This window comes from Pteropus vampyrus, unplaced genomic scaffold (genome assembly GCF_000151845.1).
Source record: "Pteropus vampyrus isolate Shadow unplaced genomic scaffold, Pvam_2.0 Scaffold115, whole genome shotgun sequence".
NCBI classification, from domain to species: domain Eukaryota; kingdom Metazoa; phylum Chordata; class Mammalia; order Chiroptera; family Pteropodidae; genus Pteropus; species Pteropus vampyrus.
Window position 1 is genome coordinate 492,543 of NW_011888896.1, and position 23,511 is coordinate 516,053.

The 23,511-nt window shown below is 35.9% G+C and overlaps 1 protein-coding gene across 1 annotated transcript in view; it reads left to right on the forward strand.

The window, feature by feature from the left end:
- Positions 1 to 21,472, forward strand: part of ERICH3 (glutamate rich 3) — a 99,622-nt gene extending 78,150 nt beyond the window's left edge. The window contains exons 12-15 of the mRNA XM_023533926.1: positions 3,988 to 4,437; positions 13,596 to 13,721; positions 17,114 to 19,539; positions 20,235 to 21,472. Of these exons, the coding sequence (XP_023389694.1) occupies positions 3,988 to 4,437; positions 13,596 to 13,721; positions 17,114 to 19,521 (2,984 nt within the window). The 3' untranslated portion in view covers positions 19,522 to 19,539; positions 20,235 to 21,472. The remainder of the gene's footprint in view (positions 1 to 3,987; positions 4,438 to 13,595; positions 13,722 to 17,113; positions 19,540 to 20,234) is intronic.
- The last annotated feature ends 2,039 nt before the right edge of the window (positions 21,473 to 23,511 follow it).

Sequence of the window (23,511 nt, forward strand, 5' to 3'; positions counted from 1 at the left end):
GGTGAAAGACAATTCAGAGCCTCAGTTATGAGAAAGGAGAGCAGAGTTCATTCTGAATGTGCTGTGCAGGAGTGATGTTGACTGTGGTGTGTGTGTTCAGTGCCCTTGGTTAGGCATATATCAAGTTAGATAGGCAGGTAGTATGAACACTGGAGATTACTGGTGTGTGTGTGTGTGTGTGTGTGTGTGTGTGTAATTTTTGTGATTGCCCACACAGTATTAAATTACACATAACTAAATGCCATGTAGTTTCATACACATAGCATTATGGTTAGCATTGTAAATAAACCAAGGAAGGTTTTGACAGCTATCTTTTGCTCTGTGTTCATGTCGTGTGCCTCAGAGTTTTTAAAATGAACTCTGTCTGGGTTCTAGAGTAGTAACAAAATTAAGAATGATCATTAGAGATATAAAAGGGAGGACAGACTGTGAATTCTGTGAGTTCTGTTGTTTTGGAGAGAACTCTTTTCTATCCGTCATCCTGGAATGGTAACAGTGGGAAGTTAGCTAAGAGAAGCCATGAAGGGTCCATGACAGTGGATGTTCTCTGTTTGAAAGCCTTTTGGCAGGTGGAGGGACTTGGTTTTACTATAGTGGGTCCTTACAAAAAAAAGTGTTTTATAAAACTTGCTACTTTATAGCTAATGGACATTGGGTATTATTTAACTTCTCTGAGCTTTGCATTCTAGAAGATCTAGAACAATCTAGAAAATAAATAACTATTCCATGAGATTAAATGAGATGCTTATAAAGTGATTTCCTAATTGTTTGTTACACGTAGGTATGTAATCATGATCAAGGTTTTTCTTTTTCCCTTTTTTCCTCAATAAATTATAACTGTGATTACTATTAATATAATGTACAGAGTGAAATCACAAGAAAGAAATTTATTAGAATATACTTAGCAGGTATGATTTCATAGAAAAAAACTAAAAGGTCATAAGAAAGGATTATTTGATTTGATTAGATTAGATTAGATATATATTTTTTTAATGTAATTTCTATGATGACTTATGGAGAGTAAGTAAAATTATCTTTAATAGACAGCCAAGAGCACAGAGGTGTAGAGAATTTAAGTAGCATAACCAAAGTCAAAACTATTAATTAGCTGAGTAAAACCTTGGAATACCTAGGTTTGTCTTACAGAAAAACATATTTTCTCTGAATCTCATGTTGTGTAAAATAGTAGTGATGCAGGAGAAGGAACAGTTATCAATGAATAGTTATCAATGACATGAAAAGAAGGATTTAGAGACCGATTGAATGAAGAGAGAGAAAAATCAGAGATCTTGCTTAGGATATGGAACCATGACACTAACTTGCCAGCTCTGGCCAAGGACTTGAGGAACAAATACAGATCATCTCTTTACCATGAAGACCAAAAGCAGATTCTTTCAGCATCAGTACACGGAGGGAATACTGGAGAGACAAATGGAATTGGGTGAGAGGCAGAGTTGATTATTAATATGCCTCTAAGATTACTTGTTCCCTCCTAATGACAAAAAAATTTACATATGTGCCCTCAAAGTTCCTTTACATAAAAAGTTCCTTTATATAAAAACTCACTTTATTTCTAAGAGAATAAATAAATATAGTGTTGAAAATCCCATTACATGGCCCTAAAGCATTTTGAGCTATTTTTGTAGGCAAAGTCTTGCCCCAGTGTCTGTATGAAAATGAGAATAAGATATGACAGTGAAATGAAATTATGTGACAAGATTAAAGAAAAATTTGAAAACTGAAATTATTTTATATGGGAGGTCAGATACTTTCTCCACTTTGTGACCATTCATTCTCTAAAGGACTGACTCAAAATTGAAGCAGAGTATGGTTCAGCCTTTTGAAATTAAATAATACAATTAATAGAAGCTACTAAAGAAACATAGAAGAGCACTCATTATTATTATTATTATTATTATGTGAACAACTGTCAGAGTCAAAAGTGAGCATCATCAAGATAATATCAAGATGGTAGATCTGAATATTTATTATTATTATTATTATGTGAACAACTGTCAGAGTCAAAAGTGAGCATCATCAAGATAATATCAAGATGGTAGATCTGAATATTCTTTTGAAATCCAGAACAAATATAATGCTGTGTCCTAGCTAATTGTGCAATTAATGAAAACCATTGATCAAACCACTAGCAAAAAAGTTGTTTTTTATTAAAAAACAAAAAACAAATGTGAGGTACTTATGAAAGGGGGAAACCATAGTCCCTAAAGTTTCTGAACAAGTAGAAATAAGATAGAGAACACCTGTCCTTGATCTGCTATGTTCCCTACAGAGAGACAGCATATCCAGATTTAATATAATGGAAATAAAGATTGAGCAGCTAAAATTTGTGATTCTTTTGAGAAACAGTGGTCATGTGGTACCTGTCAAGGTAGTTAGGAGATAAGAATAAATGGAACTGTACTTAGGGGTTCTGTTGCTTAAAGGCTTTTCAGAGTTTGTTTTTTACTGCTGTGTAGCATCTCTCAAATCTTTGTGGAAACTCTGATATGTCTCTGAGACTATGCTTAAAATGCTAAGACCTGTCATGGAGAGCCGTTGGGGCTGGCAGGAGCAAGAGAAGAGGATAAAAGTAAAGACAGGTATTTTTTCCCTTAAACTCTACATCGACTGCTACAGCCATCTATGCGGCTGCCAACCAGAAACAGAAAAAGAAGCCGAAAAAAGAATAAGGAGCACACAGAGAATAGAAAATAAGAAAGCTAGGCACCATGTAGGTGTAGGACATTTCATTTGAAAATATATTCTATAAAAGCAATTATGAACAGAGATATATTGGTTACAAATTTTTTTTAAAAGTTTGTTTTTCTCTGGTCCATAGCAGTGAATGCCGTGACTTTTAGGATGTGCATCTTCTTCGTTGAGATTCAGTGTGTATGTTACTTTCTTGGAGATTTTTAAAAAGTTTTCTGGGGTAGTAAGTACTAAACCATTTTTGGCTACAATGTCTCTAGACTACATATCTGTAGTATCACATAAGTATAGTGCCCAGATCTCCTAGAGTCTCTTTTACTGATTCTGTATGCTCACCTCCAGCTTCTGCACCCTCTGCCCTCTTCAGAGGACAGCTGCGGACTGTGGAGTTGTTTCACCCTCAGGCACAAAGAACCTGGAAGTGCCAAGAAATTTACATCCCCCTAGGGTGGCCTGGAGCCATATCTGGCTGGAGCAGAGTATGAAAGCCTAACTCCATCAAGGGAGCAAAATTTTAATATAATTTAGACTTCAGAGGTCCCTGTGGGATCATACTGAGGTTGAAATGTTTCTCAAAATAACTCTCTTGATTGACTTCTTCCCTTTCCTGCTCTGCTTCTTCCACACTTGTAAGAATTTCTCCTGGAGCATATCCTTACTATATCATTTATACATGTACCCTCATCTCAGCATTTGCTTCTGGAGAATCTGAAATAAGACAACATCTCCTCCTCCTCCTCCTCCTCCTCCACACACACACACACACACACACACACACAGAGGCACATGAGCATCATCTCGAAATATTTATTAAGTGTCTAGGCAGTATCCAAATACATAGATCTTAAGATCTTACTCTACTCAGCTGCCAGGGTATACTAAGGTGGGCGTTATAGAAGATAACAATTTAAACTTTATGCACAGAGAATACTGTGGCTATCCAGGATGATAATGAACTAAGTATTTTTATCGAGCAAGTGAAAGATTATTTCATTTCTTTTGTAACAAAATACATACTTACAAAGGTTTTCCAATAAAATGACTTTCAAAAAATAAATACAGTTGGTTTTTAAATGTGATTTCCTGTTGAGAGCTTCTATAGACTCACAGATTAAATTTATTTTATCATGACATATATCTAGAATATACAGAAAAAGGGCATCAAATCTATTAAACTATATTAAACAATTTTAGTATGATTATTAACATCATTCCCACAATTAAACCCATTGCTTTAGAGAAAAACTATGATGTCATCATTTTTGTTATTTATAGATGTAAACAATGCTTCATCATCCTCATCCAGAAGTCACCCATATTCTAGTTGCAGTGAAGATGAGTCTGCACTGGGAGATAGGAAAGCATATGCGGAAAACAGTCCAAATGAAAGTGCCAGAAGTTCACCTTCTCGGGAGTTGAGTGAAAATGATGAGCCAGAAAAATCCCACCTTCCAATTGATGATTCCCTCAAAATTGAAGTTGAAGACCAAAAATTAATAAAAGCAGATATGGAGACCAAGCTTCTGCCCACAGAGGAAAGCTTGGAGAATGTTCTTGAGGAAGAAACAGAGAAAGGAACCCAAATGATTGCAGAGGGCTTATCTGCGAAGTCCAGAGAACATGTTTTCAAGGAAGAAAAGGAAACTTATAAGAGTAAGCTTTGGGAAGGAAACACTGCTAACGTGAAGGACAGAAAGGCAGGTCCCTGTAGGGTGGAGAAAGGTGGTAAGTATGGCCAGTGAGTTGGCCTGCCATTGTCCCCATGCATGGAAGCTGATTTGATCATTGCATTCTGCCAAAGCTTGAAAAATACTGTTGTGATAACACCAGAGGGATTCAATTTTTTTCCTTTTTCTCTTTGTCACATAATCATACATGTATTTTCAGCTTGCTGTTTTCCTTCTATTACATTTTAAAAATTACTTGATAAATCTTATATAGCCTGTCTCCTATTTTCTGTAAATTCCTTCCTCTGGTAATTCTATCTCAATCAAATAAAACGCAATACATGTCTTGAAGACGAGGGTATGTGTGGCTTTTTAGAAGTTATTTAATACCAGCAATGCTATTTGTTCTTAGTGTATATGCACTTATATATATCATAGCTAACCTTGATAGGTGCTTCCTATGTGCTACTTCTAAACACATGTATATTAACTCATCTAATCCTCACAGCTCAATATCCCCATGAGTTAGGTTCTATTATTATTATTATTATTATTATGTTCTTTTTACAGATGACAAAATTGTGGCTTGGAGAGGTTAATTAAGTTGGTAAGGATTATACAACTAAATAAGTATTCTTAAGATTTAAATTTAGGCAGAGTGGTTCGAGTTCCTCATAATGTCCTATTTTATCTGTGCAATAGGAATTTAGATTTAGACAAAAATATGAAAATGTAATAGAAAACTCCAAACTTCACTTTTGAGTTCTTCTCTGGAGCTGAGTAACTTCCTGGTCCAGGGGGTTCCTGGGTGTGTAGGACAGTTTCATTTCACATGGGAAGAGGGAGGAGTATCCAAGGATAATCGGGTCTCAGTATCTTAGCAGGAAACACAGGAAAGTTCTGATACTTTTCGTGACTATAGGAGGACATTTAAAGGACCAAATTGTGTCCCGTGAACAGCTGGATTATGCTTGCCAGATATTTGGATCTCGTATAGCAAGCACCCTGTATCCTGTAACTCATATTTCGGTCCTTCTCTGACAATATGGTGAGCATTCTTGATTCCAAGATAAAATTTGTTTTCGTATTTAAATATTACTAAAATCCATTGGTGTTTTAAAAGTTATGAATACTTTCGATGTTTATAAAATTTCTTTTAGAACCTCAAAAACTGTTATTAAACCAATGGACCTACATCTAGGAATTGAGGATGTTGAATAGTTATCTTTCAATTCAACCATTATTATTAACTTTCTACTATGTACAGGACATCATGATCAATAAGAAATGTGCAAGAGAAGGTTTCTCTCATAAAATGTTAAAAGGAAGGATTGGAGCACCAATAATTGGACAAAGGTCAATAGTCATATGTAAAACCAGAGAAGGTACAAGTGCTATGGTGTTTCAAAGGAAGAGAAGTTTCATTTGGTTAAGGACACTTTGAAAGTTTTCTTGAAGGACTTGTTTGAGGAAGCCTTTATAAAGGTTAGATAAGACTTTAAAGGTGGAATGGAGGAGGATAAAAGCATTCCGGATAGTGGAATGAGGCAAAAGACATAACCTTCTAGTAAGTTAAAAAATAACTCTAGAACTAACAGTTTGACAAACTTCAGCCCACAGGCCAAATCTGGCCTATCACCTTTTCTTTTTGTATTGCCTATGAGCTAAGAAATTTTTTTTAATGGTTGGGAAAAAAATCAAAAGAAGAATAAATAGTGATATGCAAAAATTACATTAGATTCAAATTTCAGAAATAAAGTCTTATTGGAAAAGACTCATGCTCATTCATTTACATATTATTAAGGCTGCTTTACCTTACAAGGGCAGAGTTAAGTAGTTGCAACAGAGACTCTATTGCCAACAAAGCTCTAAGTTCATTATCTTGCTCTTTACAGAAAAAGTTTGTTTGCCAAGGATTATAACATAAAGATCCCCAACATTCTCAAAAGGATTTTGCCATGTATGAGTTAAGATACTTATTAAAATATACTTAAAACCCTTTTGTGAAATTATTCAAATCTGTGATCTTGAATTTCATTGTTCAATTCTGATACATATAATGTATATTCTAGAAAATTTTTACAATTTGTCAAACTGCTGATCAAAAAAGGTAGAGGTGTTAAAGTTCAGTAGTAACATTGACATTATTATTATTTATTTTATTTCCACTTCAGTAAACTAGATTGTTTACCTGGATTTATGTAAGTAGTCATCTTTTCGGTAAAGTAAGATGTACACAAGTAGGCTGTAATTTGACAATGCACAGAATAGCAGAAACATTGTACTAATATTATGTCACTTAGAAGAGAGTGGGTTTTATTTTTTTCTGATTTTGCGAATTGGTGTGTACATTTATTATTTTTCTCAAATACTATGGGAACCCTGTGTCCTTGAGTTGATAACATCTATAATTTTAAAACATTTTGTTATCATCTTTGTATTAAGGCGGGTTCAAGACTAGATGGTAAGGTTTGTGACTATCTTTCTTAAACTCTAATATATCTGCCAAGGCTCTTTATCAGTGTTTATCTTTCATTAACAGCTTAGGAAATAACATCTAGAAAATAGAGAAAAGTCATTTTTAAAAATCACCCATAAATTTATCACACACAAAAATCACTTTCAAGATTTGGTCAGGCTTTTTAAGTCTAAACTTAGGGTTTACACATTTATGTTGTCATATTTTTATAAAATGCATTCTGCTTTTTATTCTTAATTTTATATCATAAGCATTTTTATGTTATTATGTACTCTATGAATGTATTTCATGTCTGTTATTATTACATTCAGTGATTTTTCTCATAATTTAACTATTTCCTTATTGTTAGATATTTAGATTTTTTGCTATTTTTACAGTATTAGACGATTTGCAGTACTCTAATACCTTAATCTTAAGATAACTTAAAATTTATAATTATTTTCTTAGGCTAAGTTGCAAGAAGTGCAATTTCTGGATCTAAGTTTGTAGAGATTTTGAGATTTTTCTAAAAATATTTCTCTTACAAAAGATTGGTTGAAAAGCTTAAACAATACAAAACAGATGAGAATAAAATGAAAGCTAAAGTCTTCCTTGCTCAGCCTCTACTCTTTCCCAAGAGACAGAGCTATAACGGTAGATAACAATTTTTTATACATGATTCCAGAAAATTTTTTTACATATATACATATATAAATGTATTCATATATTATATGAACACATATTATTTTTATATTCAGATAAAAATGTGATACATTTTGTTTTATAGCTTGCTTTTTTCACTTAACGTTATCTTGACTATTATTTCATATCAGCACACATAACTGTACTTTATTCTTATTTATTATACATGTTATTCCATTGTATTGCCTTAGTATATTATAACTTTGCAAATTTAAAAAAAAAATGTTTAGCCTTTTATGTAAGAACTGATAGATTTGTTCTATGGCCCACCTTCCACAAAAGAACAAAATTTCTGGGTTACAAAAGTCCAGAGGCAGAGATATAAAGTATAGTGGAAAATAAAACATTAATAAGTAAAACAAAACAAAGACCATGAAAAATATTCAGAATGCTGTAAAAGAATTAGTACTATCAAAATCTAAGAATGAATAGATTATAATATTTGATTGCTGATGTTTTAAAAATATACTCAAGGAATGATGCAATAAATTTGTAAATATTTGAAATAACAATAAAAGGAGTCATAAATATTCTCAAAGACCTTTATGTAAATAACCATTTCTAAGAAAATTTCAGATAAAATCAACCAGATCTTGATTTCATCATTTGTTATATTGATATTGATGTCAAATAAAGAGATTGTAGATAGTTTTTCTTTCTTAATTGACTCTTCAGTCAAATGGCTTAGAAGTGAGAGGGATAAAATCAAAGTTATATATTTGAGATGAATATTATTTAGGTGACTATGCTGCAAAACACAGCTTATGTAAATTAGACCAGAAGGCTGGTAAAGACTGAAATGCATATATTTTACTTAGATCCCTGATTAAATCCTTAGGTTGAAATAAAATGAAGGCTGAGATAACATATAAAGATTATTTCTCATATTTGTATCATGTGAAATTAATCATCTTTTCAACTAGACAGAATAAAAACTGTGATTATGTTAAGAATAGATCTATGGACTAAAGTATTATATATGATTAATGATGTTTTATAGTGAGCAAGCTAATATAACTTAATTTGAATTGTTTTCACTTAAGATTATAGCAGTGGATAAATTTGTAAAATACTACATTCAGTGCCTTCGTATTTTTCAGGTTGATAACATAAAGTGATATTTTCCTTCTAACTATTTTATAATATGTCTCACTTAATTGGGCTTTGATAAGTCAACCAACAAATCAGTGAACTGATATAAAAGATGAGTTGAATGCAGTAAAGTAGATAATGTAAAACATAATTGCTAGCTAAAATGAGAGCGTGTCCTTGGAAGTTAATCCAGTATTATAGAGCACAGTGTTATTTTAACATGTTTATTTTTATGTTATTTTTAGTTTAAGCTGTCTTAATGCATTATGATACAATATTTGCTATATGCTCTAATGGTGGAACAATTCAGGTGCATTAATTTGTAAAGTTAATATAATTTATACCTTATGAATATAAATAAAGCATTAAGAATAAAATATTATAAAGTAGAGTATAATGCAAAATGTATATGAAAATAGGCATTTTATACTTTTCGATGTGAATCGGGAGATGTCATGGCACTTGACCAGGTAATACAAACCTAAATAATGCTATGAGTAAAGTCAAATGCATTTTTATTATCGTACAAGCAGGATAGAATGGTCCTGATGAAAGAACAAAAAAATCATGTGTTATGAGTTGCAGTTTAAATACAATTTTTGAATCAATTGTGAAAGCAAGTAGTTGTCCATTCCAACAGATTTCTTCTATCAATAACTATTTGTTGGGTATTTGCTTTATGTCACACTGTTCTTTGTGTGAACATAAAGAAGTCTCTGACTGTATGAAGTTTATATTCTAGGGGGAGATATGCCTAATAAGGGAAAATAAACATGTAACAGGGTATCTGCGCTAAGTGCTAGAGGAAAAATAAATAAGGGTAAGAAGATAGAGTGATGGTTTGAGGAAGGGGTGTGGTATTTTAAGGATGGGCACTCTGATTGAGGGGACATTTGAACAGAGACCTGAATGAAGTATCTTATCTGAAGAAAGAGCACCGGAAGCAGAGGGAACAGCAGCAAATGCAGAGACTCAAGTTTAGGGCGTAGGTGCTCAGTGAGGGATTTGGAAAGGAGGCCAATGTGACAGGAGCAGAATGGACAAGCCAGAGAGTGGTCAAATTTAAGGCCAGAGGGAGACACTTGTATGCAATGGGGAGGATTTAATTCTGACATAAGGAGCCATTGGGAAAATGTAAGCATAGAAATGACATGATCTGAAAGTTTTGAAAGGATTATTTTAGCTACCGTGTAGAGGATAGACTTTAGCTTCTGCAGCTGTTATCTTTGAACAGCTGTGGTCTGGAGTTTGTAATTAATCCTGGGTTTTTGTGGGCCATGTTTCAATGCCAAAGGTAACACAGGAACATCTTCACTGTGTCGGCAGGTGATGTTAGTCATGAATTTTGTCGTGGTGAGATGTTGGGAAGATAATTGATTGGTTACACAAGAATGGTCAAAGCACATGGATAGTTTTCAAGGTGACCGGGAACTTAGAATATACTTGATAGATCTTTGCTCTTAGTGCCTTTTTACATTCTTAAAATTCAGATGAAAAGTTATTGGCAAAACTTTCTTTTGATACTTAACTGCTTAAGAATCTTAGTATATTTTGAGATGCAGTCAGTTTATTTTGTTTCAAAACAAGCAGAGGAGAGAGAATGAATTTAGGAAGCTTGCTTATTAATATTGAAAACTGTATCCTTGCTATCACTTTTCAATTGCTAAATTATCAAATATATAAAGAATTAGTGGAAATTGTGACATTATCAGCAATAGTACAGGGACATAAAGCTTTTTGTAATTATAGGTGAAATTGTTAATTGATAATTCCTTTTCTAAAGAACATACAGAAACGTAACAAAAGCTTCTGAAAATATCATGCTCTTTGACCCAGCAATTCCAATTCGGGAATTTATCCTAAGGAAATAGTCCAAAATAAGTACAAAAGTGATTGTAAGTGGTATTTAACATAGCTTTATAATCATAAAAAAAAAAAAAATGGAAATAACTTAATATTCAACACCAGGCAATTGGTTAACCAAAGTTTAGTAAAACCATATTAGAACATTCTATGCAGTAATTGAAGAATTTTTATTTAATGATATGTAGAAATAGTCATAATATATTGCTAAATTAATAAAATGGTATACAAAATGCTATCTGCAATAAGAGTAGAGAAAAAAATACTTAGAAATCCACCAAAATGTTAACTAGTAGTTCTTTCTGAGTGGTGAAATTAGGATAGTTTTTGTTTCTTCTTTGTACTCTTTTTTTATCTTTTCAAACTTTAGATTATGATTATACACTATTTTCATATTTAGGGAAAGTACAATATATTATTTTAAAATGTGTGTTTTCATAATAAAATGCTAACATTATAATACAAGAATATTTTGTTTTTTTAAAAACATCTGAAAATATCCTGTATCATATGAGTGGAAAAAGTGCTTTCCTAAGAAATTTTTTGTATAAGCCTCTTTCATTTTGCTGCAAGAGCTGTGAGGACTGACAATTACCTTTGCTTTTAATGGTCATCTTTATGGAGGGGTAAAGGAGAAGAACCTTGAGGGATGAGAGTTATATAGAGGGAACAAAGTGATTTGTCACATTGCTGGTCTGGGAGTCTCAGCATGCAGAGGCCTCCTTTACTATAGGTGGGAAATGGTCAAGGTTACACACTGGCCAAGTTCTTGCTTTTAAGTTTCAGTTTCAGAAGAACATCTGAGGAAAAAAAATGACCGAGTAGTAAGTCTTTTTCTGGTCTCATACCTAATAAGTCCTTGATGCTCAGGACAGGGTCTCATTCTTGCTGAATCTGAAGCAGGCAACACATAACTGTACAGGCTTTCATCTACTTCCAAAGCATAACCCTCCAGGGGCAAGCCAGCAGACGTGGGCAAGTGGTGATTACAGTCCTGAGACAGAGGGACTACAAGCTTCACTGTCAATTCTGAGTGAGTTGTGATTTTCAGATTATGCTAGTACTGTTTGGCTTCTTAGAATAGTTTTTTGGTTTAATAGCTGCTAATTGTTTATTTTAATTATTGTTTATTATTATTATTACAAACCATATTTCTTAAAAATTTTTTATTGTGGTATAATTGACATACATTATATTAATTTCAGGTGTACAACATAATCATTCCATATTTATATAATAAGCCATATTTTTTTATAGCCTGTGGACTACTCGAAATAAATCTCAGCTGTCTTGTTGGCGCTGATGAAACAAAGCTTCAAGTAACTGCTAGGAAATCAGACTTCTACCAACCCTCTCTTGTCCTACCATCCTTGGGATTTCTATTGCCCAGTCAGCCAAGCAGATTTATACACAAAGACCTAAAATACTGCATATTTAAACTCTCTAGTTACACAGTGTTAACATTATTGTAGTGGGTAAAGATGATATATAACTTATATGTACTATGTATATTAAGTTCCTAAAATAAAGGTTGACTTGATAATAAACCCAACTATAACCTAATTTTCATAAGTTGATATCATCTCTAAATTATTGGAAAAAACCTTTTTAATTTGGCATAGTATACGAATGAGGAAAATTAATGTTCAAAAAATGTTTTAAAGAGAATACATTTAAACTGTATGATGTACCTCTTTTCATTTCTACTTTTGCTCTCAAGATTAAGTCATCGCATTTTTTTCCTGCAAAGCCACATAAAGCAGATGTTTCACTATTTGTTTCCAAATACAGAGGGATCAGTAAGTAACTAACTACTCCTTAGCAATTTGCTTTAAACTGAGCAAGAGACCACATTCTAGTTCTGTTTTTCTCACAGTATCTCAACTGAATCAGAATATCTGAGAGGAAAGGAAACAAGAAAGTAAGAAAGAAGGGAGAAAGTGGAAGAGGGAAGAAAACAAGGAAGAAGGGAGGGAGGGAGGGAGGGAGGAAGGAAGGAAGGTAGGAAAGAAGGAAGGTAGGAAGGAAGGAGGGAGGGAAGGAAGGAAAGGGCATTTTGGAGATAACATGTTCTTATCTTGGAGAGTAGATCTAGATCTAGTGTTATCTGAGTGAGCTTTTGTTAACCAGAAGGTAATATAATGGCAGATGTCAGGGAATTAGGGACATGGACCATCAGATGATAAGCAGGGGATGTAGTCAGGGACCTGTCAGAAACTAAAGACCAACTTAATTGATATTACAGTGTTGCCTAGAATCATAACAGATTGGATGATGATACTTTTAATAGCCATGCTCATCATCATCATTATCATAGCCATTATTTATTAAGTGCTTAGGCATGTGCTAATAAGTGAATTATTATTAAGTGCTTAGGCATGTGCTAATAAGTGAATATATGTGGAGCATATATTCCTTCATTTAATCCTCCCAATAACCACTGGTACCTCTTTTTGACTGAGGCTTGAGCTTAGGACAAAGAACTTGCCCAAGGTGACACAGTTAGTATGGAGTATGGAAATTGAACTTTGATCTTTGTGTTCCTGAAGTTCCATGCTAGTAATGATCTACAGATCACAGGAATTTCTACATCAGCTTTTACTGTCAAATTTACAGGAATCGTGCAATAACTTTTTTGCTCTGTCCACATGGGGTGTACTAACAGAAGAAATGTACTAACGGATGAAATGTGCATAGTATTGTCAGCTCTGGTAGTTTAAGCAATTTAAAATAACAGTGGTGATTGGTGTTATAAAAGTTATAACACATGTTTCTAGAAAAGAAAAGGCAACCAAACTCCTTTTTCAATCATTTCATGGCATGTGCGTTTGGCAAATCTGTCACTGCTTCTGGCTGTTGTCATTTTTTAATGCAAGTATTTCTTTGCATGGATTTCTTTATGTCATGATCTTCTATTGTGTTTTCTTTTTGAAATTATAGCTTGGAAGCTGTTTAATCTTACTAGATTTTAAAAACAAGGTCACATTTTAATGTGAATACTTTTAAATTAACCCCCTTTGCTGAAATGATGTGAAATAGCTCAGCAACGTTCCCATGACCTGTTTTTATACCTTTTGATATTTCATATGATCTCCAAGCAGTTGGACAGATAATAGCTGAAGCTGTGGAACCTGGCCACCGCAGCCCCTATGACACTGAGTCTGGTGTTAGCAGCGCAGATGAGGGAAAAGAGCACTCGAGGATGCCGGAGATGGACCCAGGTGCAGGTAAGGGCACATCATTACCTAGGAACAACCTTCAGAAATCCTCTGCCAAAGACAGACCCATTTCCATCTTTCATCCTTTTATCCTTATTTCCTCCTTCTTCCACCTTTCTTTTCTTTTCAGCTAATGAATATAATAGCAGGAGGTGGTTGAGAGGCCCTAAGGGGAGCTTTAAAGCTGGTATCAGATATGAATGTTATTATTCTTTTTTGAATACATGGTATCTAGAATGAAAAAAGAGGACTTTAGATTATAAAAAAAACACTGGTAGGGATTTTCAGATCAGTCTATTACATAGCCTGCCTCCCAGCTAGTTGACCAGGCCTGAGGATTGGAGGCATAGAGAGCTAAGGCATATTTCACAATGACTTATTTGAACTCCCCATTTTTTTTAAGTTAGAGAATTTATTGCCATCAGGATATGACCTGGCTATTGGTGATGAGTATTCCAGTAGCAAAGGTGCTAATTAGAGTAACCCAACAAAGTCATACATATCTTGTCAAACATCCTGTGTCCCTGAAATCAGGTTTCCCCATATTTAGTGGATGACTTTTAAAAATGCCCTTATTTGAATATACATATGTGTGTGTGTGGGTGGGGGGGAGGGTTATTCATTTTATTCATTATATGCTTATGTTACTCCCACCTCTAATTTTTAATGATAGTCATCGAGCACTGTGAGGTATTTGAGATTTTACTGTTTTCAAGTAAACAGGTTAGCCAGCCAGTTTCATAGATGCTAGGCTCCTGAGACACAAGACTCCTGAATCAAAGAACTGTGTTACTCATTAAAAAAAAATAACAGTGGCCAGAATATTTGTACTTATGCTGGTTCCCTGAGCTCCAATTCCCTTTAGACAATGTGCAGAGAGCCAGGTGACACAAACACCCGATGGGCTGAGTTATAGAAGGACTCTGAACTTAGAGAACCCAAACCTTTTATAGTGTACTTCCCCAAACATTCTGCAATGCAGGCACAATAGTTGTTAGATCAAATCTGATTCAAGCAAGAACATATAATACATTGTAAGCAGTGGGAGGAAAATGAGAAAGAAAGATTTGTTAGGGTTTTGTGCCAAACACTATGCTAAACATTTTATAGTTTACCATCACAAAGATTCTGTGAGTCAAGCATTGCTATTCCTATTTTATGGGTAGAGAATGAAGGCTTAGAGAGATGTTTTTTCCCAAGTTCATACAGCTAGTAAGTGGCAGAGCTGGCATTCTCACCCAGGTCTGTCTGACTCCCAAGTACACACTCATTCTACTAAATCAAATGACCACTGTTTTAAATATTATTTGCTCTCTTATATTAATTCTGCCCCCCCACCTCAAAGCCCATGGCGTTACCAACAAAAAACATGTCATATTTTCATACTGATATTTCTAAGAAGGGCTTCAATTACTCTTTCTCCTTTGCTTCAGGAATGTCATGTCTGACTCCCCAGTAGTGTGTGTGTGTGTTCATAAAATAGCTCAACTGGATGCCATTAGCATTCTCTCCTAGAATTTAGGCATAATATATTTTTACATGGTGGCTAGGCAATTTTATTTCTCTGTTTTCCTGAATGTTCTTTAAATAATCCATAATTTTAGAGGCCAGCTTAACAAAATAGCGGACTTTATTTAAACATTCTTCATAACTGACTTTGTAATATACTTTTATGAAGGAATTTGAGTAGCAACAGATATACTATTAAAGAGACTCAACGTACATTGTTGTTTCTCATTGTTTTAAATCTAGTAATAATCTGTAATGTAATAAAATGGACCATATTCTTTCAGGTGAATTGGCTACATGTTCTCTGAGTGCACATTTGGTTCTACATTTCTTTCTGGGAGCTTCTTGGTACAATTTCCTAAATAACCGGTATGATAGGCTGAGGAGTACCTATAAAAGTCAACACAAACCTTATTGATAGCCCTGAAATTTCTGTTATTCTTTTGAAAGAAGACATCAAAAGCTACCTTCCAAATACATTTTTAGGAAAAATGTGATATCAGCTATTATTACCTTCTAATAGCTGGCAAGAGACAAAGGGAATGCAACCATATTTTGTGTTAGGAGAGGAAGTGGAGTGATAAGACAATCCTAGATGGCGTATCAGAATAAGGAAGAGGCAAAAAAGGTCAGGGCTTTAGGTTTCTGGTAGATCGTTGGTGATGGGGTAGGAGGTGATATGGCTAGTCAAAAAAAGCAAACAAACAAGTGGAAAAAAATGAGGAAAACACATTTGCCAACTTTGTATGTTCACATAATTTGGAGGTTGACACTTTGGTATGGTAACTTATTTTATAACATCTAGTCCAGTGTCATTTATAAATGAAAAAAGTTAGATTGATAGAAATGATTAAGATGACTATTTTAGAATCTCCTATTTTCTTAAGTATTTTCCTGCAGTGGGAAAATTTAAATGCTTTGGGTATTTGGCATGACGTGCTTTTATTTATTTTGCATAGATCATTTCAACAGAAATACATGAATTTGTTAAATAATAAGAAATCCATTTGAAGCCTTTTAAGAAAGATATTGAACTTACATTTATTGAAGTATGATAGGTAGTATACCCAGATTTGCCAGGGAATTATGGATGAGAACTTATGAAATACTTCAAGAAGCTTATTTATGTTGAAAATTGTCCCAGACTACAAAGTCTTGTCTTGTTCTGTGATTCTGTTTTGCCAACGGCAAATCAGTTTCTGAACATAGATGGGAGGCATCCTGACCTATAATACAAATTAGTGTCTTTAGTAAAAAGTCTTACCTTAAGCTACAAAGCTATTTGATGACTAAATCTAGATAAGTAGCTTTAAAATGTGGAAGTAATGTTTGGGATAATGATTAGCTCCACGGTATTATGATTATGTTGCTAAATGCCTACATGAGGACAAGAAACATAGGCTGGGGACAGGCATATTACGGTGCTTTAGGGAACAATGATTTCTAAGAATACGATATACTATTTTTCTTATTGCATAATTTTTCTATAAGTCCTGATATTTTAAATGAAAGTAGGAGTTGTGTGTGCATGTGTGTGTGTGTGTGTGTGTGTGTGTGTGTGTGTAGTATGAGAGAGATTGATTTTATTAGTCTAAGACATGAAGTTTTTGTTTATTTTCAACATTTCTGATGTTCAGTTTTCCCTTAATATCAATGTGTCCATTAAATTTGATAGCATTCCTTGTCATGAAAAGCTATCCTGATGCTATAGTCCATGGTGTCATAGAATGGAGTAAATGTTTTATATATAATATCAATGGCCACTCGATATTATATATAAATATCTCATATAAGGTTATATATATATATATGATATATGCATATATTATATATATATTTCCTTTCTGTGCACTTGAATTGAAGTAACCTTATTTTCTAACCTTATTTTATAGCACCAAATAGGAATTTAGTGGTGGAGGAAATGGAAACCCTCAACTCAATCAAGGAATCCAAGCCAGTTACATCAGAAATGTATACACGGGAGAAGGAAGAAGCAGTGGAGAAAGATGAGGTTCCCCAACATAGGGATGCTGACGCACCAGAAGAAAAAGGGGATGCAACACTGTGGAAAAAAGCAGGCGTTAATGAGGTTCCCCTGGGGGAGTGGAATCCAACAGCAGAACAACTAGAGTTAGTGGAACAATTTACAGAGGAAAGAGAGATCCCTCAGGGCATAGCAAGTGGGGAAGAGGCAGAAGCAGAAGGGGACACAGGGCTGGATGAAGAGGGAAAAGAAGCGGTAAGAGCCTCTGGAGGTCGGAAGGAACACGAGGCTCCCGAAGAGCAGGCTTTGATGCAGGCGGTGCTGGAGACAGAGAAGGCAGCTTCTGAGGAGGAATGGGGTTCAGTGCTTGCAAGCAAGGCCCCAGCTCAGAATTCACAGTGTGTTCAGGAGGCAGCAGCCCTGAAAGAGGCTGTGACGCTGAAGGGAGAGGCTGAGAGAGGGGCAGCTGTGAGTGAAGCAGGGTCTGAAAAGCCAGATGCAGAGGACGGTGCAGAGGAAGCATCCACAGATCTAGAGGACATGGGACCTGAGGGAGACTCTGCATCCTCAAGAGAGGATGGCTCAGAAGAGGCAATACTTAAGGGAGAGGAACCAGCCGAAGAGAGGAAGGCAGTTATGGGAACAGAAACACCTTTGAGCTCCTCGGCATCTGAGAAGGCTGAGGCTACCAAGATGGGGGTTTCAGACAGCCCGGAAGATGTGGAAAGGGAGCAGGTTATGACTGAGGTAGAATCTAATAAGGAAGATGATAGGAAAGAAATATCACCTGAGGAATTCTATGCAGCAAGAGAGAGGATGAAAGCTGAGAGGCCAAAAACACCTCTGGGGGAAACTGAATCTGAGAGAGAAGAGGTGACAAGGGCAAATGCACTTCAAGATGAAGACATTTTAGAAGAAGGGCAAAAGTTTAAAGGGGGAGAAGGGGAAACTATGAAGGAAGAAAGACCCGAGGAAGAGACACAAGGCCCCCAAAATGAAATGCAATGTGATGTTGAGAATGAAGCACTCATGGAAGCATCTGAATTGATTGAAGACACAAGGCTGCAAGAAGATTTACTGAGAGAGAGGGAAGTGACCATGTCTGAAACAGCACCTGAATTTGAAAAGTCACTGGAAAACATAATAGCTCTGAGGAATGAAGGAGGAGGGGAAAGATTGAGAGAAGCTGGAGACACGGAACACAAAGGCAGAGCAGAGCCAACCTGCGGAGAGAATGATGACGTAGCTCCCTCTGAGCAGGATGAGGGGTTGAGTCCTGAGGGAGAGTGTCCAGTAGGAGTTTCTGAAAGTAACCCAGCAAGAAAGGTGCAGACAGCTGAGGGGATGACCACAGTGGCAGGCAAGGCCCAGGAGTGTGTAGCCAAAGATAAAGATGGCCTTGAAGGACTAGACAGGAAGGATAAAGAAGGGTCTTCGCAAGGGCGACAAGAAGTGGGGGGCATAGCAATGACCCAAGAAGATGTTCCTGAGGGATATTCCATGATGGCAGAAAAGTTGAGTGGAAAAGTGATGAATAAGGACCCAGAAGAAGAGGAGGATAAAGAGTGCACTCTGGGTATAGGAGTGATGAGAAATGGGAACACAGAAGGGAATGGGAGTTTGCAAGGAGGAGCAGTGGTGGCTGAGGAAGATGTGCACCAAGAAGGAGGAGCAGCAGAAATGGCTGAGGAGAAGAGAAAGGTGTTGGCAGATTCAGAGACAGCTGAGGGGAAAACAGAAGCAAATACAGCCTCTAACTTTTCAGATGTTGCTGGTGAGGAAATTTGGCACAAAGCAGATGAGTTACTAAGAAAAACAGCAGCTGCAGAGAAGGTGGTGGTAGAGGAAATAGCGCTGAGTGGGGAGGAGGTGCCAGCAGTGGAGGAGGCGACAGTGACAGGGGCATCAGGAACCGGGGTGAGGACTCCACTAGAACCTTCAGACCTGGAAGGGAAGGCCTCACAGCTAGGCCGGGATCAAAAGAGAGGGGAAGAACTTTCAGACCTGGAAGGGAAAGCCCCACAGCTAGGCCAGGATCAAAAGGGAGGGGAAGCTGACACCACTCAGCAGGCAGAGTTAGTAGGGGAGGATGTAGGGGTGGGGAGCTGTGTTGGAGGGCAGGAGTCAGACCAGCCTGAAGAATTCAGACTGGAATTATCCCAAGAGAGAGCGTCAGGGCCAAATAGAGAGAGTCCACAGGACATGGAAACACTTCCTGTAAAACCCGATTGCACTGGAACGCAAGAGAAGCAAGAGCATGCAGCGCAAATAGAAAGTGAGAACACAGATGTTTCCGTGAGCGACATGAAGGGCTAAGAGACTTCAGGGCAGACGGTGAGTGTAAGCCTGTTCCATTGGCAGGATTAAACAGATACCCCACCTGGGGCCCCCTCCACTTTGGGATGGCTCATCCCTTTATCAGTCCTTGCATACATGTGTACACGCACACAGGCTTCAGTTCTGTGCTGCTTAACACCCAGCCCATCAGGACTGGGCTGAATGAGATGGAGGTGAGATGAAAGCACACACAAAACCCCACTTCTATGCTCCTTACAATTCTAAATCACATCATCTGCCTTTGCAAGCATAGCTCTCTGAAGTAGAGAGAGTCATGGCTCGCTTATAGGGCCCCAAAGATGAAATACAGAGGACAATGTGCCACAGGGACACACCACAGAAGGAAAGAAGCAAACTTATTCTAGAATTCACTTCCCTTTGAGTGTTTAAAAGAATGGCTATTTTTACTTGCCTTTAAATGGGCTCTATGACTTCATTTCTTTAGTTTTGTGACGTTTAATATATATATATACACACACACACACATATATATACACATATATATGCATACATATATAGCCATAAATATATAAAATATTTAAAATTATAAAAAATACAAAAGACCAAAATTATTTTTATCATTTCCTTGTATTCTTGCTATTTCCTTGAGGCCCTCACATCCTCAGTGCCTAGGTTCTACTGTCCTAAGTGATTTTATTCATAGTTCTACTATCCTTTTTACTATTTTTCAGAATATTTTAAAGATGTCTTCTGGAAGACTTAAAGAGTGGAGAGAGATTCACCCGAGCGCCTTGCCAGGACTTTAGATTTTATTTAAGAAAAACCTCTGCTTGTCTGAACTGGTTCCCAGTCTGTCAGTGCTGATCAGTAGCACAGTGAGCACCTTGAGAATAGCTTACCCATCTGTAGGACTCTCCTCACAGGCAGTGGGTTCTTCACAGAGGGCTGTGAGGTTGTTACGTGTTCAACATAGCTAACATGTCTCTATTCAAATCAAATTCGTAGTTTTCAAATGTTTGACTTTAATCAAAGATCACCTCAACGACCCAGTCCTAATGTCCGGGGTTTGTTTAAATTCATTTTTATTTATAATCAAACATAATTCTAGTTTCACACATGAGAGTTTTACTTAAAATCTATGGCTTGAGGCTTTAATGAATTGGTCTGTGAAAATGAGCTCTAAAGGTCATTCCATGTACACTCAATACTAAAGATTGCTTCACACCTGTAAAATGACCCCATGGCATGTATATTCACTTAGAAATAGTCATTCTTTCTATTTATGCCAGAAGAGTAATTTAAAGTGGAAATCTTATTTCAGAGTGCCCTTTGTTTTTCATGCGTGTTTCTGTAGTTTTGCTTTGTGAGGTAGACTGGTGAGTGCTTGTGACATTTCAGCCCTGGGGGCCTTATTTGTGGGGCTGCTCAAATTTTAATCAGAGTAGTAAATAATTTAGCTGAGTGAAATGAGTAACAATAATTATAGCAGGTAAACATTGCACATCAGCACATATATGAACATTCTAGACTCTTTTGTTGATGTCATTCAATGGAAAATAAACTTGGGTTAAATTAGTGTGCTCCTCACCTTCCCGAGTTCTGTTATTTCAAACCTGTGAACTAACCTTGGAGTGTATTGTAAATCAGCAGTCACAATTGCTGTCTAAATTACTCCCTGATATTACTAGAAATAGTTGTGCATCATCGTGCCTACTGAGGATTTTGATTTCCTCGAAGACATCTTTGTTCATGCACCTGTAGTCCAAAGGGCACATTCTTTTGGCTATCTTTTCTCCACGTGAGAAGGTGAAAGAAAATTTCCTAAAGCAGTGATTCCCTAGCTGAACTACACATTAGATTTCCATGGGACGTTTTCATGAGTGCATGAGCGATTCAACCCCTGGTCCCACCCCAAAGACTCAGATTTAATTAGTTTTAGATGGGTGTAGGTATCAGGGTTATTTTGTTGTTTGTTTGTTTGTTTGTTTTTAATTCAGTTGATTTTACTATGTAGACAAAACTGAGAGCTCTTGCCCTAGATGATCATGTAATCCATGCCGACTGCACAACCGTGGTTCTCAAAATGTGGGCCGTTCATCAGAATATCAGCACCACTTGGAACTGTCCCAAATACTAATTCCTGCCCTCATCTTGTACCTATTAAATTTGAAACTCTGTGGGTGGGGCCTAGCAATTGTCTTACCAAGCAAACCCTCCAGGTAATTCTGATGGACTCTAATGTCTGCAAACTCTACTATGGACTACTGATTATACTGAGGATTAGTCTCAGTTGGAAGATAGATTGCAGAAGCCCTGTGAACTTCCTTTGTCTCTCTTTGTCACTCTCTTTTTCTGTTTCTCTGTCTTTCTATTTTTTCTTCTTTCTCTAGGATGAATTCAACTTTAAACTCATTTTTATGATGATTGTACTGAGGTGTATATGAAGTCCCTCAGCCCCACCCCCTATTGAGGATGAGTCACTCATGACACATTGTAGGTTTCCTTTGTTTTATGAGGGGATTTCATCTAATTATATCCAATTTCATTTATTACCGGGCGGCATTACTGTGGAGCTCTACAGTATTTGTTCCTCGATCTCAACTTCAGTGCTACAGAGCACTTTGAATATGTATAACTTTATGAGAAAGATTGTAAACTTGTTAATTCTGTTGAAGCAGGAGTCTTGTACATGTGTTAAATGGAAATTGCATTGGATTATTTTTATATTTAACACATTCCGTTGAAACATTCTGTAACATGATTCTACAGTCTGCATGTGGGTTTAACTGTGAAACTCAGTGTTGTGATATTTTGACTAAATGAATTCTTTCTCTGCAAATATGATGTTGATAAAATTATTTATGTTCAACTGAACTGATTTTTTCCTAGTTTAATTATTAAAAAGCATAAATAAACCATATGTTTACGGAGAAGACATGTGAATTGTTCTTTATATATAATACTAAGTTGTAAAAATCTTCTTTGTCCTTCCCTTACAAAATTTAAACTCCATAGATCAAAGCAGAGAGAATGTTTCATTGGGTTGTATTTTTTAATATATGTGTTTATACTGACTGTTTGTGTTTATACATGCCTTTCACATACATAGGATAATACAGAAGAAAATTATTATCACTATTTCATAGATAAGTAAATAGAAGCTTCATAAAGTTAAGTGGCTTGTCTAAAATCATGGTCATGTTAGGTCTTCTTACTCCAAACTCTATATTTATCATATATACTATCCTCTAGGAAGAGGATAGTATAATACTAAAATACTATATGTGAACCTCTACATATTTTTGTTTATTTGTAGAAGGAAGGAAAAAACTTAAAAGAGTAAAAAGAAGATTGAGTTTGAGAGTGACTTTAAACGAGTCTAGCTATATTTATTCCCTGCTCTCTTGAATCTCTTGCTGCTGGCCATGGTGACAGGGAACTTCTTTTAAATGACATAGTGGGGTAGTATAGAAGGGGAAAGGTTAAATCTTACTAATACATCTGGTATTAGCAAGAAGGAAGTGATATTTCTAGGCATTGTCAGTAAAAGAATACAGTAAATTATTGAAATAATACAAGAGAGAAATAGACAACCAAAGTAAGGGTAGGCAGAATAAGGCTATTTGAATTTCTTTAGTTAAGTCTTTTCTATGGCTTTATAAACTATTGTGTTGTAAATTTAAAGTATAGTTGAGTTTAACACTCCTAAGGTTAATAATTCGCCACAGTTATTGCCCTTGGAAAATGATTGTTTAGGAAAAGAAAGCCTTAAGAAAATTCATGTATTAAATGAAATATTCCAACAGCTTCAAGGACAGCCCAGGAAAGGCCATTTCTGACCTTGGGTAATATTTACTTCCTGTTTTCTATAACACCTGATTGCACCATTTAAAAGTAGTTGCCTGTCACCATGGCCAGCAGCAAGAGGTACAAAAGAACAAGGAGTAAATACATCTAGAAATCTTTAAAAGTTGCTCTCAGACTCACCTTTCCTTTTTTTCTTAAGTT